We start from the raw sequence: 15,800 nt of genomic DNA, 5'->3' as shown, positions 1-15,800 counted from the left end.
TGAGGCTGGCCGAAACGCCGGACCCACCGGACCCGCTCCTGTCCGGCTCCACTCGGCTGCTTGCATGAGCTCCACGCAAAGGCTAGTTCAACACCTGACATCGAGACGAACTCTACGTGGCCGCTAGAGAAGTCGTCATTGCGATAAGACCAGTGCGTCCCACTGGCCCATCACCCCGTTGGCCTGCACTGGATCGTATCGTCAATGTTAATGCGCGATTTGATACGCCGCGTACACCGCACAGAGTCGGGGAATAAAGTCGCTCATCCAGACACACATTCCTCAGCCACACCGCCTCTTCAGATGTCAGGTGCTGCTATTCTCAGTTTTGGTCGTCATCAGCGACGTGGAGCAGAGTGGGCAAGCAGGCTTGGAGATGTGGGGATCCGCCGGGGTCCCGTGGTCACCTGTATGCGCATGGAACGGCGCGCATGGACGGCGTTGCTCCCGGCCGGTGTCGGTATATACAGGGCTTCGGTCGCTCAGTGTGAGTGTGGGAGGGTGTGCGAGGGGTCTGCGGGTCTGCGGGTCTGCGGGTCCAGGGTGGATACGGTCGGTCGGAGGGGGCGTCGAATTCGCCTCTCGACAATGTACACAAATAAAGCCCCGTTAACTGCCTGCTGGCCTGCTCACGTTGCGGCTAGTACCGGAGGGGAGGGAGGGAGAGTGCATCAGTAGGCTTCAGGCTCAGGCTCTGATGCACACCTGTAGAGCATGTAGAGGCCGCAACACGAGTCCATCGAGTAGCATGGGAGAAAACGACAGGGGCCCTGTCCCCTTGCTAAGGGGAGGAGGGGAGCAGGGGGTAAGATTTGAGAGGTGCTTTGTGCCGTGAGCGGCCGGAAAGAGCCAGGGATGAGTGGACAGTTGGCCGCCCGGGTGGTTTGTCCCTGGCGACAGCAGCGAGACAGCGAGACAGCGAGACAGCGAGACAGCGCAACCACACCCCTCGCCACCCAGTAGGCTGATGGGCGATTAGCGACAAGAATAGGAAAAAATTGAATTAAACCACCACCCGGGATCAAAATGGCCTCTTTGTGTCTGTATTGGCCGCCAGCAGCGCCATTGCCGCCTCTGCGTCTTACGCCCCAAGCGTCAGGCACAACGGTGGGACCTGAATCCGTTGGCATATGGGCAGCACGAATGCTGGGCATGCTGGGCGTAGCTGTTTTTAGGTCCCGTTTCGCCGTCCAGTCTCGGAGTCGAGCGCTCTCTCTTCCCATTGGCCACAACGCCTGCCCTTAATCCCTCAACCAACACACGGAGTGTAGTCCCATCTCCTCCAGTGGTCAAACAACACGTCGTCGCCTGATGCGAGCGAGATTCGTGAGCCCCTCGTCCATCTGGAATTGGCTGCCCACCGATCTGATCCCGCAAACTCGACGGCCTTTGCGCGCCACGGCTCCGGCTTCCGGCATGGCGGCGCACGGCACAGGGCGAGCGGATACTACTGACTCCTCAGTCCACAAACACTACCAGCCAGCATGACGCAATCATTCCACCCCCAACGCTGGATCCAGCAACAGCCGCGATGACACCGTAGCCTGCGTTGCCTGCGTTGCATGCGTCAATGATGGCATGTGCCAGCGTCTGCAGCTGTGCAGCCATCTAGATGAGATTCAAGTGGGACGTGGCTTGCACTTGTTCGTGCACAGCAATGAACTATGGTGGAATGCAGAGAAACACAAGCAGTACCAAGCAGACCAAGCAGAGACTGCGCGATCTGGAGATCTGAATGTACGAGTTCAATATCTATCTCATCTAGCTCATCTGCAGTCGACTGCGACTGCGTCTGACAGATGTGTGGCTCTGGCGAGGAGTATGTATCCGAACCCCGTGTGCAAGTCCGAGTACTCCGATGTGATCGAGCAGACGTGCATACTCTGGGGCACAACCCCCGGCCGTCGCCGACACCTCGCCAGAGCCTAAGGTCCCAGGTCCGAGGGCCCCTGCGCAAGTGCGTCGTGTGAATCTCTCACATGACCTCGCATACTCGTCTCGCGTCCGCCTCCGACGCCGGCACAGACACGACTGCGCCAATGCGTCCGGAACGGCCACAACTTAACTGGTTTAGTTGACCGATGGAATCGCGCAATCGCGCAATCGGCATTTGCCCCTGCCCTCGCGCGCCGTTGCCCTCCTGCCTTTCCTACCTGCATTTCAGTCTTGGTGGGTCTCGGTGCTACGAATTGTTTGGGTCGTCTGCAGCGCATGCAGCGTGCTGCAGCTCAATAGGCACTGGAGGGTCCACCGCTGCCATTGTGGGGACCAACGGGGAAGCGGGGCATTCATTTCGTGATCGTCAATGTGCACTTCGGCTACTTTTGCGTCTCGTCGGATGGGGATGCATATGATCATATGACCACGAAGCGTTCCAAAGATGGCACCCACTGAGTGCGTGTGCGCTTCAGATAGGTCTGATAAGTCTGACCCGAACACCACCGATCACATCAGCTCGGCGGGGACGGAGGAAGGAGACCCTCGGAGGCTCGGAGGGGACTCGGTGCACTAGTGTTCGTTGGGAGGGAGTGATTGTTTGGCCTCACGAAACCGCACGAAACGCACCATAGGCCAGCTTTGGACTCCCGCGTTTCATAGCCCAACAGGTGATACGGCGTGACATCCTGCGATCCTGCTTTGGCTCGAAGTGCGCGCTTGAGTCCGCTTGAGTCTAAGTGCTCCTGCTCGGCCTGCTCCACTGTCTAACGCTCGTGCAATGCGCTTGTACGCACAGATTGCGTTGCCGCTTCGGAAGTGAGGCTTCACAGCCTGTACGCGCGTACGCGCTGTGCGACGGTTCAACATGGCGCCCGCGGCCGCACAAGACTGCACATGACCAACGTTATCTCCAGCAGACATCCAGCGCAGCCCACACACACCGGTGCCCATCGCCGGATAGACTTATGCTTAGCTGCTTAGCAGGGAGGCTCTAACATGCCTACATTGCAGCCCGGGTAGCCCGGTCGTGAGGTACTCGTGTCTGGCGGGCACCAGGCATGGGCACGCGCGGGCGTCCGAGGCATGAGGCAGATCTCATCTCGTGTCTGTGTACCTGTATGTCTCGACCGTGGTCGACTCGTTTCGGGATCCAGAACACCGAGACCTGCACACTGTGCACACTGACACAACTGTCCAGACTCGCAGACTCGCAGACTCGCAGTTAGGCGCACGCCTTCGTCCCCGAGATCCCCTCATGCCCGCTGCAGTGTATGTATGTGTTGCCGGGGCATGCGAGTAAGCAAATCGCGCACCGGACGGTGGAATCAGACTTATCTCTACCACTTCGCTTGGCCAAGCATTTCTTGCGTGCTTTCGGGACCGTACCCGCCAGCTTGCGCCAGCTACGCCAGCTACGCCAGCCCACTCCAACGGGACATTGGGACATGCACGTTCGATCTATATGACTAGTGGCTTGCCAAGCACACAGTGGTACAGCGGCGGGCGGGCGGTGACATGTCGCTCTCGGCTTCACTTCGCCGCTCAGTTCAGAGAGCGGGCAGGGGTTTCTGTCTCCTGTGGCTCCTGTCTTGTTTCTGCGTGCTGGAACGTTCACACGTTCGCCATTGTTTCGCCGCTGGCGCGCTGCAGCAGATGAGGCTGGCCGAAACGCCGGACCCACCGGACCCGCTCCTGTCCGGCTCCACTCGGCTGCTTGCATGAGCTCCACGCAAAGGCTAGTTCAACACCTGACATCGAGACGAACTCTACGTGGCCGCTAGAGAAGTCGTCATTGCGATAAGACCAGTGCGTCCCACTGGCCCATCACCCCGTTGGCCTGCACTGGATCGTATCGTCAATGTTAATGCGCGATTTGATACGCCGCGTACAACGCACAGAGTCGGGGAATAAAGTCGCTCATCCAGACACACATTCCTCAGCCACACCGCCTCTTCAGATGTCAGGTGCTGCTATTCTCAGTTTTGGTCGTCATCAGCGACGTGGAGCAGAGTGGGCAAGCAGGCTTGGAGATGTGGGGATCCGCCGGGGTCCCGTGGTCACCTGTATGCGCATGGAACGGCGCGCATGGACGGCGTTGCTCCCATTGTTCCACTGACTCGGCGCACTGCATGCGGTGACACAGTTCGACACTGGCGTAGGCGGCTCCGAGGTTTTGTCTCGTAACCTTTCAGCCGCACCTTGATGCACTTCAGGCTGAGCTCCACGGCCCACGCAGACTATTCACCGCACAAACCTCACCGCAAGGGCTCTCCCATGCTCCCCGCCCCATGCCCCCGTGCTCCCCATTTCTGGCATGGTGCATGTCATGCGCTGCGCATCGCTTCCCGGCACCGAATGAGGGGGGCCCGAGCGACCGAGCGAAAGCCACAAAGGTATTCGGATTTCTCTCCCCATTCATACGTAAGACTGAACTGAACTGACAGGGAGGGGCGGTCTCTCGGTACATCCCTCCCAACCCTTGCGTCCTTTCCACTCTGCAGTCGAGCTAGAAGGGTAGAAGGGTAGGAGGTAGGAGGAAGGACTCCGCAGGGCTTCGCCCTCCGCCCGCCTCGCCGAGCGGCACTGAGCGGCATTCCACTCTAGGAACTGTGGGACGTTGGGAGTTGGTCGTGTGCACTTTCCTCTTACTCCTCCCTCGTAACGGCCCACGGTCCACGGCCCACGGAGGGATCGGCATTCGTGGCCCTAGAGCGGCACCAGTCGTCGCGACCTACTGCGGCAGCGCGGCAGTGGACGCCCGTGGACGTCTACAGGGCCAGCGGAGCGGATGAGCTGCCCTCAGAGCAAACGGAGAAGCCGATCGCTCTCCACATTGGAAAGGGAACTGGGAGTTGGAGTTTGGGTGAGCTCCGTGCCTTCCGTGTGCCTCCAACGTGCCTGGTGACGTCAGAAAAGCTCCTTGGTTCTATTCGTGCCTCTTGCCCAACTGTATGTGGATGCACCGGCTCAACGCAATTGAGTCATGCGTACCTGCGTCAGCCGCTGCACGCGACTGTTGCGTCGATCTCGCTGTCGAGCGATGGTGCTCCGGCGCTCCGAGCCATGTGGGACTCGGACTTGTACCTGCTGACGTCGGTGCGGAGGTGAGCGGCGGGCGAGTGGGCGACCAGCACGCTGGTCCAGCACAGCTTCCTGTTCCGATGGAAACACATGCCCAAGCGGCCAAGAGCAAGGAGCCTTGTCGTCTCAGTTGACAGACGACCAAAGGAGTAGCGGCGTCTGCGGCTTAGCGCCGATCGACGACACTAGATACACTAGCACTTAGCGGCGACGCTAGTGGTTTTCTCGGCGCGCTCGGCGCACTAATTCACGGCCTTGCGGCGCATTCATCACTTACGCCTCCGACGACGGTTTTCGACGCTTCAAGTGACGACGATTCAGCCTCTGACGCATTACACTGTGCACGCACGCAGCGCGCATGCATGGGTTTGGGCATGTGACACTCCGCGTGTCCATGAAGACGCACGGCCAAGAGAGGCAGGCCGCAAAACATGAACGCGAAGGGGGGGGAGGGGTGGCGGATTGAGGTTTGGTTTCAGCCCCCCTCGATTCGCGGACGTGCGTTGGTTCTTCTTGCTGATACATGTGTCACTGATCTGTGACTTGCATGATCATGCATGCATATGCATGACTCCAAGATATGCGAAACAGTGACTAAGGGAGGGTAACAGGTGTGTGGTATGTTGGGTTGGATGTCCGCCTTACCCGTGCCACACACAACTTCCTTCCATGTCACTGGGAACCACTGACACACGTAACAGAACTGATACTTCTGACGCTCGTACGCTCGTTACAGAACTGACACGTCTGACACGGGGTTCTTATGCATCTTCGTGTTCGAACTTCGTCGCGGCATTGGGAATGGGTGCGACTGCCTCTCCGCGGTGCACGCCGCACCGCCGTCCGAGTGCAAGCGTCCTGACACTTGTAACACTCTTGACACTCGGCGGCGAGGGTCGGTGGAGCCGTCGCAGTGAACAGTCAGACCCGCTTCAGTGTCTGTCACACGTCTGAAGTATTCGCAGACTCCCCGACTCGGCCGACTAGGATGCAAGCCGACTGCCGAGGTGTCCTGAAACACTCAGCGGCGACGACTGCGAGGCAGGCCCGAAACACTTCCACGGCGTCGCGCTTGACGTTGCCATTGCTAGGTCACAAAGTGTCATCTTTTCGTCGACCTGGAGCTGCATTCGCTGTTCCCGTGCCCTCTTGAAGGCTATGACTTGTAAGATCGAGGTGAAACTCACCTCTATGAGCGCTTGGTATCGAGGAGTCGCTGTAGCCGCCCGTCCGCTCAGTACCATGCAGTCCTTGCCTTGGAGTGGCTTCGTCAGCCCGGCGCCTGAAGATCCCCTAACTCGAGCCGACGATAGGACACTTCACAGCTTGACTTAACATAATGCTACTATACAGTCTGCCCACTTCACCTTCACGCTCACGCATCGTTCGTGGGGACGATGCTCTTGACGAGCTTCTTGTACACCTCCTCGTCCTCGGGCGAAAACACACAGAACACGACCTGCTTCACCTGCCTGTCAGTTTGAACAACTCCTGTCGAACTCACCTTATCATCCTTCTCCAGGAAGTCCTTCGTCGTCTCGATCGCGATCTCGGTCGCGTCCTCAATGGGATAGCCGTCTGAATCGTCAGCTACGTTGCTCGAACACGCACAGCTGCAATTGTCTGCATGGTCTGCCCGCATTTGTGACAAACCCTGGAGACAACGCGGATCACAGGAGTACTCACAGATACCGGTGCTGATGCTCGGGAAGGCGATCTCCGTGCACCCAATGTCTGAGCACTGTTCCAGCGCAGACCTGTAGCAGTTCTCGAGCTGCGCCGCGCACATTTCCTTCATTGACTCGGAGTAGATGGGCCCCACGGCGTGCGCGATGTACTTGGCGGGGAGCTGGGATCAGTTCACGCCGAAGTTCATAAACTGGAGCGGCCGATGCGGCGCGCGAGGAGCGAGGAAAGATAATGGGGGATGGGCATTGGAAACCCTGAAAGACACTGCGACATTGCGACAACGGCAGTCTCTTTCCTACCTGCCCTCGACACGCAAGACCTCGCCTCACGCGAGCTTCACTCACTTCGTATCCCTTGGTCACCTTCACCTCACCGGTGTCGGCACCTCTGAGACCCCTGCACTCTCGCAACAGATCAGGTCCAGCAGCACGGTGGATCGCACCGTCGACACCACCACCACCCAGAAGCGACTTGTTCGCAGCGTTGACGATCATGTCAATCTGCCGTGTCAGCAAAGGGAGCGTCTCCGCAGCCGGTCTCCACTTCGAGCAGCCACGGCCCGTCAATCGCGTACCTTCAGCTTGGTAATGTCGCCTGCATGTTAGCTGCGCTTCTTAATCACACAGCTTCCTCACCTCTCCAGATGGATAGCCGCTTCCCTAGACCTTGCTTTGAAACGGTCGGGATGTCCTTTGGCTCGATGGGCATCATGACGGAAGTAGTGGATGCCAGACGTACGGTGGCACGGAGAGGAAGTCGAGAAACAACAGGGAGGACCCGAGCAGCTGCAAGCATGTATCGGTTTTCTGCGTTTTGAGTGCGCTCGTTGATCTCGTCGGTGGAGACAGCGAGTGTGTGTTGATGAAAGTCGCCTTGGCCACTGTTGCCACAGATGTACCACGAGATCTGGGGAAGGAAGGTACGTCATGCCCGGTTCCGGTAACCTCCACCTGGCCACCGCGTTCCGCGACCTCGAAGCTCAATGTCGGCTTGTTCCTACCATCCTGCGACCATCCTTCACCTCCTGCATCGACGCTCGGCATTATGGGCAGCCATGCCCTGCACCCTCTCATTACAGGGACCAAGACACGTATCACCGCCTTACACCAGCATGGTGAGTTGAACGAGCTCAGACCTGTTCGTGCTCCAGAGCTAACAACCCTCAGGCGACCAACTGTACGCGGGCTGCGCCGATGGGTCTCTGCGCGTTTACTCCCTAGCGGAGCTCGAAGACGAGTCTCCTAAGCTGCTTGAGACGCACCAGGTTGGACGGAGACAGATCGACCAAATCGGCGTTCTGCCAGAAGCCAAGCAGCTCGTGGTCCTGACTGGTGAGCTAGCGCATCGGCAACCGTAGCTGACATACAGACTCAACTGTGACGCTCCACAAGCTGGGCAACTTGATGGGGAAGGGATGCACGACGACACTATCGCAAGCCAGAACACCACATGCGTTCGCCACTACGACGTACTTTGCGCCTGGTCCGGCTAAGGAGGACGGAGGTACGCCAGGGAAGGTCTCGAAGGACCTGCTCGTCATCGGATGTCGGAAAAAGGTGCTGGTCTACGGTGCCGGGAAGCATCTGGGCGAGGCCTGGGAGCTCTCGCTTCCTCATAGCCCGAGAACTGTCATCTTTCCGGCTCCCTTCTACGCCGACTTGCCCGACACTGTGCACCTGCTCTACTCTCCGCAGTCCAGCGTGCTCCTCCACATTTCGAATGGTCCGGCAGCGGCCTCTCGCCTGTCCGTGACTGAGCTACCGACCACTGGTTACCCGCCCACTGCTGGACCGTCGGATGCTAAGCCGGGCCACGAGGCTGGAGGCGGCTTCGGCAGCGCCTTCACTGGTTTCGGAGGGATGCTGAGCAAAGCAGCTATCCCTGCTGGAACGAGAACAGTAGGCGGAGAGGTGCTTCTGGCACGAGATGGTAAGCTTTGAGGTGATGTGGCGCAGCTGACAAGCAGACCTTGGTGTCTTCTTCTCGTCAGAAGGACGCTTCACGAGGGGCGAGTCGCTGCAGTGGCCCGCGACGCCGGACTTGCTCGCGTTCGGCAACCCGTACATCTACTCGGTCCTGCCTGCCGCGGCTAGCGTGGGCTCGAGCTCGACTCCGCCGTTGCCATCAGTGCGCGTACACCTCGCGCCGACGCTCGCCCTGCGAAATATTGTGGCCTTCCCGGCTCCGTCCGCCGGCGGTCTGACAGTCTCCGCTATCAGTGTTAGCTCGAAGGCAGGACCGCAAGGGCCCTCTTTGGGAGAGCCGAAGGTCTTGCTGGTTTCAACTCCGACGGACAAGACACAGCTGAACAGCGAAGGAAGTACCGTGTGGGAGATGCGGACAGGAGACGTTGGGGACGCAGTCGACGAGCTCGTCAAGGAGGGACGAGTGGCTGACGCGATCGGATTAGTGGAGGCATCGGGTGACGCAAAGTTGGCTCCTGTAAGTGAAGCTTAGCATGTCGCGTGCTTAGCTAACAAGCAGACGCAAAAGCTCTCCCACCTTCGCGTCCTTCAGGCGGTCTCACAGTTTGCGCGTGGAGAGTACCAGCCTGCTATCGAGACATTCATCGCCCAGAACGTTCACCCGGCCAAGGTCGTTGCGCTCTACCCGCAACAGGCTGTCTCGGGGAACCTGTATGTCCCTCGGGAAGACTGGATGTCGCTATTTGGCGCCGTTGAGGGTGCTCGACTAGAACCGCCGGAGCCGCCAGAGTCAGCGCCAGAGCCGGGGACGTCGGTGCCGAAATCGCTATTCAACGCACACCTGTCGCTCTCTAGGAAGAAGAGCAATGAGACTATCCGCTCTGTGGCGAGCACGGCCAAGGATGACCGTTCTCCGACGCCAGATGCCCCCATCGTCGGTAAGGACGTCCCGGGGAATAGCACCGAGATCTCGCGGGCGGCGATCGACGAGCTCATCTACTTCCTGTCAGACAGAAGACAGAAGCTGGCCGGCGCCATCCCCGCTCTCGGCAAGCCGCTGCCCTCGGAAGCGGACATGGTGCCGCTGTCTGACATGCCGGCGAAGGAGGTGCACGAGCTGCCGGACGTGCCGATGACCGAGTTGAACGCTGAGCAGTTACTCCGAACGGCACAGGTGGTGTACACTAGCTTGCTGAAGGTGTACCTCGTTGCGCGTCCGACGCTCGTGGGAAGTCTGTGTCGCATTGAGAATTGGTGCGACGTCGCCGAGGTGGAACCTCTCTTGCGAGAGAAAGGAGTGAGCTTACGCCGTGACGTGCTCAGCTGACCCCAGCGCATCGACGACCTCCGTGATCTCTACATGCAGAAGAACATGCACGACAAGGCTCTCAGTATGCTCTATGAGTAAGTTGCTTCGTCTGTATTCCAACTGACACAAAGGCAAGCACAGCCAGAGGACGATCCGCTCGACCGGTATCCGCCGACGATACGCTACCTCGAGAAGCTCGGCCCGTCACACCTCGACCTGATCTTTGCCTCTGCAAAGTGGATTTTCCGCGAGGACCCGCAACGCGCGCTGCAGATTTTCACCGCCGACGAGCCCGAGGTCGACGCTCTGCCGCGAGCAAAGGTGACGGCGTTCCTCGAGCTAGAGCACTGGCCGAGCGCGGTCAAGTACCTCGAGCACGTCATCGCGTTAGGCGAGCAGAGCCCGGACCTGCACGACAAGCTGGCGGAGCTGCTGCTGCGGAGTGTGCGTGAGGCGCAAAAGGAGCAGAAGAAAGAGGTCGAGGGTAAGGCGCTCGGCAAGCTGCTCGAGTTCCTTTCGACATCAACACGCTACCGCGCGTACCGCATCTTAAGCCAGCTCCGAGGAGATGGTAAGCTTTATGAAGCAGGATCCCTAGCTGACTTCAGAAATGCCTCGCGCGCGGGCTCTGCTGCAGGGCCGTCTTGGGAACCACGACGCGGCTCTGCGGATCTACGTGTACGACCTGGGGGACTACCAAGCAGCCGAGGCGTACTGCTCCAAAGTGTACGCAAAGGATCCCGATCCGAAGGGCATCTACCTGCACCTGCTGAAGCTGTACCTCGCGCCGACGCCCGGACGGCGCTCATCGATGTCTGGGCGCACGTTCTCGCCACCACCATCATCACGCGGCACCTCGCGTCCTGGCTCGCCACCCGTCGCCTCCCCGCCAACCGGCCTCTCCGCCGAGCCGTTAGTGAAACCCGCACTCGAGCTGATAACGCGGCACGGCCTGCGCATCGACAGCGACGCGGTCATCTCTCTGCTCCCGCCCATGATCTCCGTCTCCGACGTGCAGACCTACCTCAGCAAGCAGCTGAAGGCGACGCACTCTGCACTCGCCGCGCACCGGATCCAGAAGGAGCTCGTGAAATCGCGCAACGTGCAGGTCAAGGGCATGGTGCTGAACCTGGAGGTGCGGCGGGTGAAAGTCGACGACCAGCGAGTGTGTCCCCAATGCCACAAGCGGCTGGGCCAGAGCGCCATTGCAGTGCATGCGCCGAGGGGCCAGGTCACGCATCTTCACTGCAAGGACCAGTTCAGCGCTTGGCTGAACAGGCAGTATCAGTAGCGGCCGAGCGGCGCAGCTGCGAGGCCGCGAGTTACCAGCAGAGAGTCTCCGTGGTGGTCGTCGTGGCTCAAGACGACACGCCCGAGGGACATTGCGGATCGGCACAACTCTTCCGCCAACTCCGACGTAAGAGTAGCGTAGAGACAACCCCAAACTAGAACAAACATAATGCATCTTTCTCTATACCATCTATCCCGTCATGCAATCACAGAACCTGTCGCCTTCGGCCTGGATGACGAGTTCTTTCAGACCGAGCGGCTCCAGCGCCTGCCTCACTTTGCCCTTCATTCTATCGACCCCCAACCTACTCCCTTGGAGCTGTAAGTGCAAAGACCCACGGAGGCCATTGACGTCCTGCCAGAACCTGGGCGCTGAGAAGTCGACTCCAGACGTATTCAGCTCTGTCAATGCGCGTCGGACAGAGGCGTCGTCGCCAATGTCGAGTGCGAGGACGCGCCCAGATTCGAGCACGAGGGGCGTCACGGACGCGAGAATGAGGAGCGCGATGAACAAAGAGGCCAAAGGGTCCCAGACCGTCCAGCCGGTGTAGCGGATGAGGAGGGTGGAGAGGATCACGCCGACGCTGCCCAGCGTGTCGGCGAGCACGTGCAGGAAGACGCCGTGCATGTTGTGGCTGTGCGCGTGGTCGTGGCTGTGCCCGTGGGAGTGGGAGTGGGAGTGGGAGTGGGAGTGAGAGTGGGAGTGAGAGTGGCTCTGGTCGTGACCGTGGTCGTGGCTCTGGTGGGATTGACCGTTCGAGTGCGCGTGGCCATTGCCGTGTCCGTGGTCGTGCCCATTACACTCGGCCCCGTGCCCGTGTCCATGTCCATGGCCATGCCCGTGGCCATGCCCGTGTCCATGGTCATCCGTCTTCTTCTCATGCACCTCGTGCGCGTGCGCGTGCGCGTGGCCATGCCCATGCGAGTGCCCGTGCCCGTGGCCATGATGATGATGTCCCCCCGTCGCCCACATGCCAAACAGATTAATGCCCAGCCCCACACTGCTAACCAACAACAGCTGCCTCGTCTCCATCTCAGGCGGGTTGAACACCCTCTGCACGCCCTCAAAGATGATGAACACGGACACGAGCATGAGGAACACGCCGTTCCCGAAGCCGCTCAGCGTCTCCACGCGTCCATAGCCAAAGGTATAGCGCGCGTCCGCGGGCCACGTACTTGCCACACTGGCCCACAAGCCGATGCCGAGGCCAAGACAGTCGAAGAGCATGTGGATCGCGTCACTGATCAGGCCGAGCGAGTTCGTGTACAGCCCATAGAACAGTTGCACGAACATGTACGACAGGTTCAGGAGGAGGAAGTAGAAGATCTTGCGCGAGGCTTGGTTCAGGAGGATCGCGGAGAGATGGGCGCGCCACGCTGCCAGGGAGGACTTGCGGATCGAGATGAGCGCGGGGAGCAGCGTCAGCAGATCTGAGCTCGGCAAGGGCGAGAGGACCATGGACGCAGCCGCTGACGCGAGGAGCGTCGAGCGCGAGCTGGAGAGGAGGAAGCCCGACAGCGCCAGGACGGGGAGGAGGAGCATGTCGAGCTTCAAGTTGGCCAGGAAGAGGAGCAGCCCGAGGCCCGCGCCGGCACAGAGGACGGGGAGACGGCTCCCAGAGCGAGGGAGCAGGGATTCCGCCGCCGACACGCCGGCTAGCGCGAGACAGCCGACCAGCCTCGACTCGCGCTGTACCTGGCTCAGAGCCACGGCGCCGACAGCAAGCGCAAGGCCGTAATCTCGCCCCAGAATCCCGCGCGCGAGCAAGAGAACTCCAGTACGCACCGGCCCTACATTCCGGACACAGAGGACCAGCAGCGCGAGCCGAGCCAACCTCGCCGCCTCACGGAGCCATCCCCTGTCCTCTTCTTCCTGCTTGGCTTCCTTCTCCCGCAGTCGGGCAAACCCATTCGCCTGCTTTTGCTGGTTCGAGCGGAACGTTGAGATCAGTTGGGCGGCACAGTAGCCCAACAACACGAGACCGATGCCGCCCAGGACCGAGAGGAGGGGCGCCTCGTGCACATGCCGGAACACGGGAGTGTGGCCTGAGTCCGAGTGGCCGGAATGGTCCCCGTCGCCTGCTGCGTGGTGCAGATCGAGGTCGTCGGCGGAGGAGAGGAGGCGCTTCCGCGGCGAGATGACGAGGTGCACGGCCAGGAGCGCCAGGCCGGAGAGGACGCTTGGGGTCTTCATGTCGGAGGAGCTTGTGTGTGGTTGGGGGGGGGAGGTGGTGATCAGGCGGCTGCGTTCTCGCTGGATCACTCAGTTGCTTCGAAAGCAGCCCAAGAGGACTCAGTCCAGCTCGTTGACGTGCTCAGTCGGAGCGCAGTCGGAGCTCAGTCAGAGCTCAGTCGGCGAGCCAGTCCGGCAAAAGCTGGCTATAGTCGGGCACCAACTGCGTGTTCCTATCACCGTGGATCGATGAAACGTCCACACCGGGTTGTCCAAGAGCGGACAGAAAAGCGCAAGTCGTATGTCCGAGGTCTGTCCAGAGTTTCAAACTTGAAGGGTTGGTCAAACGTTGTTGTTCAACGAAGTCGAAAGGCCAGCACAACGCCAAGGCCGCAGATCGGCGCGAGGTTTGAGCGTCGGGACTTGCTGCGGGGGCCGTGTGCCGTGATACCAAGTACCGCGAGTGCCGTGTCGCTGCCGTATCGCTGCCGTATCGCTACTAGAGGGAGAAAAGAGTGGTAAAGGAAGTGTGAAAGGTATAAGAGCACAGACACAATCTGTGCACTGGTGTAGGATGATGGACAGTGCGCAGGCCCGTACACTTGACTTGGCAGCTGGAAGATCCTGAAAGTCGCAGTACTGAGTACTGAGACGGCGGAGTCCGCGACGCGTCCGTCGTCCGTCTGCGATCGAGCTGGGCAACACTGGGTACTGGGTGGGGACCTGATTCCGCCCCTGGAACACTGGCACCGTGCCTGAGGTCTTCAACCACCCACCTTCATATCTCTGCCGCCTCTGCCGGCCTCTGCCATCGGCTCTATCAATATGTTACTCCTAGCACAGTACTCGCGGCCGGCACTGGTCCTGACGACTCAAATATAACCATGGCCCTGCAGTACCAGGCCGCAATAGCTTGTCCCCGTCTCACTCTCGTAGAGGTCGTGGTCGGCGCAAGAGACTTCAGGCCACCCTAGGCAGTCCCTCTCTCATATGGTGGTTGGTTACGTAATTTGCCAGAGGTGGTATATAGTCACCCAGCCCACCCAAACTTTCACGGGAAACCCCTCACTGTGACGGTTAGTGGGGTGGGATTGCAGCTGGATAAAGGTCCAGGTTATTGATGAGTCCATTGACTGTGTTCGATTCCTCGTGGGCATAAAGCCGGCTCTTTCCCGACATTCCTTTTGACTTTTTTGGCGCCGGTTGGTTTTTTGACCACCCCACCCCACCCCGCGCCAGCTTTCTTGCTCTTATCATTCCCCGGCTTTCGAGAGACATGCATTCGAACACTGACACTGATGGACGTGGGGCACGGGCAGACGGGCTTTTGGATGTCTCATTTGTGTAATGAGGTAATGAGGGCCAGAACGGCGGGAGCTTTAGGACATGCCCGGGTCTAGTCAGACGAGGAGACCTACGAGTTGCCACCAGGTTTGAGTGGCATTTTCGTCCTCCATTCCATTCCCCTCTCCTTCCACCAAGCCCGACAACATCGTCTCATCCTGCCCATCCTCTCCCCCCACTCTCACATTTCAGACAGCACCAGAATCAGTGATAGCAATGCAACAAAAAAACGGTGTGATCATCGATCGATCGTCCATCAGAGAAATGTTTTCACTTCGAGTCACCTTTTCACCGTTAACGGCTTCACTTTCAACGGGATACGATACGAGTTAAATACTGGTACAAACAGGGGGGGAGAGAAATGAGGAGTCTAATCTATGCTTTGGGAGAAAGGATGGGATAACGAAAGGAAAACTATGCGGCGACCGCGTCGAGCGGGGCCGTCTTTGGCTGGACTACAGGGAGACGAGATGTTCACGCCTGCTCCGCACCTTGCGGCCTAGCGGCCGCGCGGTGCGTCGCTCACGCGGCAGCCGCCACGGGGAGGGGCACCTGGGCCTTATCCAGGCTCCTCTTCTTAAACTCGAGGTTGACGGCAACGAGCCACGCCTTGATGAGCGCCGCATGCCTTCGGCGCATCTCCTGCACGTCGTTTGCGGCGGGCTCGGAGCTGGCGGGGGACTCGCCGCGCCGCCTGTCGTCCAGCTCGAGCCGCTTCACGCCGTGGATGAGCGTGTCGTCCGTGTGCCGCTTGGCCGGGGGGTGGCGGGCCGGACTCGGGTCGCGCCGCGTCAGCGCCTTCAGGCTCGGCAGGGCCGTCTGCTGCTCCTCCGCCGCGCCGAGGGCTGGTAACTTGAGCCGCTCGTCGCCTGCGATTCTGCCCGGAAGCTCGGTCGACGACTCGCTCTCGTCGCTGTCGCTGTCTTGTGCGCCTGTGCGCTCGGCGCTTTCCCGGTGGTTCGGAGCCGCACCGAGCGGCGCAATGTGGCGGTACGTCCGCTTGTAAAAGTCGCGCGGGGCGAGCGTCGCCGCCTGTACCGAGGAGCGTTTT

General features: G+C 59.9%; 3 protein-coding genes across 3 annotated transcripts; 1 reads left to right on the top strand and 2 right to left on the bottom strand.

The window, feature by feature from the left end:
* Nucleotides 1-6,394: 6,394 nt before the first annotated feature.
* A1Q1_02585 (uncharacterized protein) lies at nt 6,395-7,503 on the bottom strand (the record flags this gene model as incomplete). The annotated part of the gene is made up of 4 exons (XM_014323846.1): nt 6,395-6,597; nt 6,706-6,868; nt 7,053-7,288; nt 7,344-7,503. The coding sequence occupies 4 exons, from the start codon at nt 7,501-7,503 to the stop codon at nt 6,395-6,397; spliced, it is 762 nt and encodes a 253-aa protein (XP_014179321.1).
* Nucleotides 7,504-7,752: 249 nt separating this feature from the next.
* On the top strand, nt 7,753-11,391 carry A1Q1_02584 (rab guanyl-nucleotide exchange factor; the record flags this gene model as incomplete). Its single annotated transcript, XM_014323845.1, has 7 exons — nt 7,753-7,822; nt 7,875-8,039; nt 8,146-8,637; nt 8,699-9,150; nt 9,202-9,903; nt 9,967-10,024; nt 10,079-11,391. 7 exons carry the CDS (start codon nt 7,753-7,755, stop codon nt 11,389-11,391), a joined length of 3,252 nt encoding a protein of 1,083 aa, XP_014179320.1.
* Nucleotides 11,392-11,422: 31 nt separating this feature from the next.
* On the bottom strand, nt 11,423-13,426 carry A1Q1_02583 (uncharacterized protein; the record flags this gene model as incomplete). The annotated part of the gene is made up of 1 exon (XM_014323844.1): nt 11,423-13,426. The coding sequence occupies one exon, from the start codon at nt 13,424-13,426 to the stop codon at nt 11,423-11,425; it is 2,004 nt and encodes a 667-aa protein (XP_014179319.1).
* Nucleotides 13,427-15,800: the final 2,374 nt, after the last annotated feature.

This window comes from Trichosporon asahii, assembly GCF_000293215.1.
Source record: "Trichosporon asahii var. asahii CBS 2479 unplaced genomic scaffold scaffold00051, whole genome shotgun sequence".
Lineage (NCBI taxonomy): Eukaryota > Fungi > Basidiomycota > Tremellomycetes > Trichosporonales > Trichosporonaceae > Trichosporon > Trichosporon asahii.
This window is presented reverse-complemented; position numbering and strand designations above follow the sequence as displayed.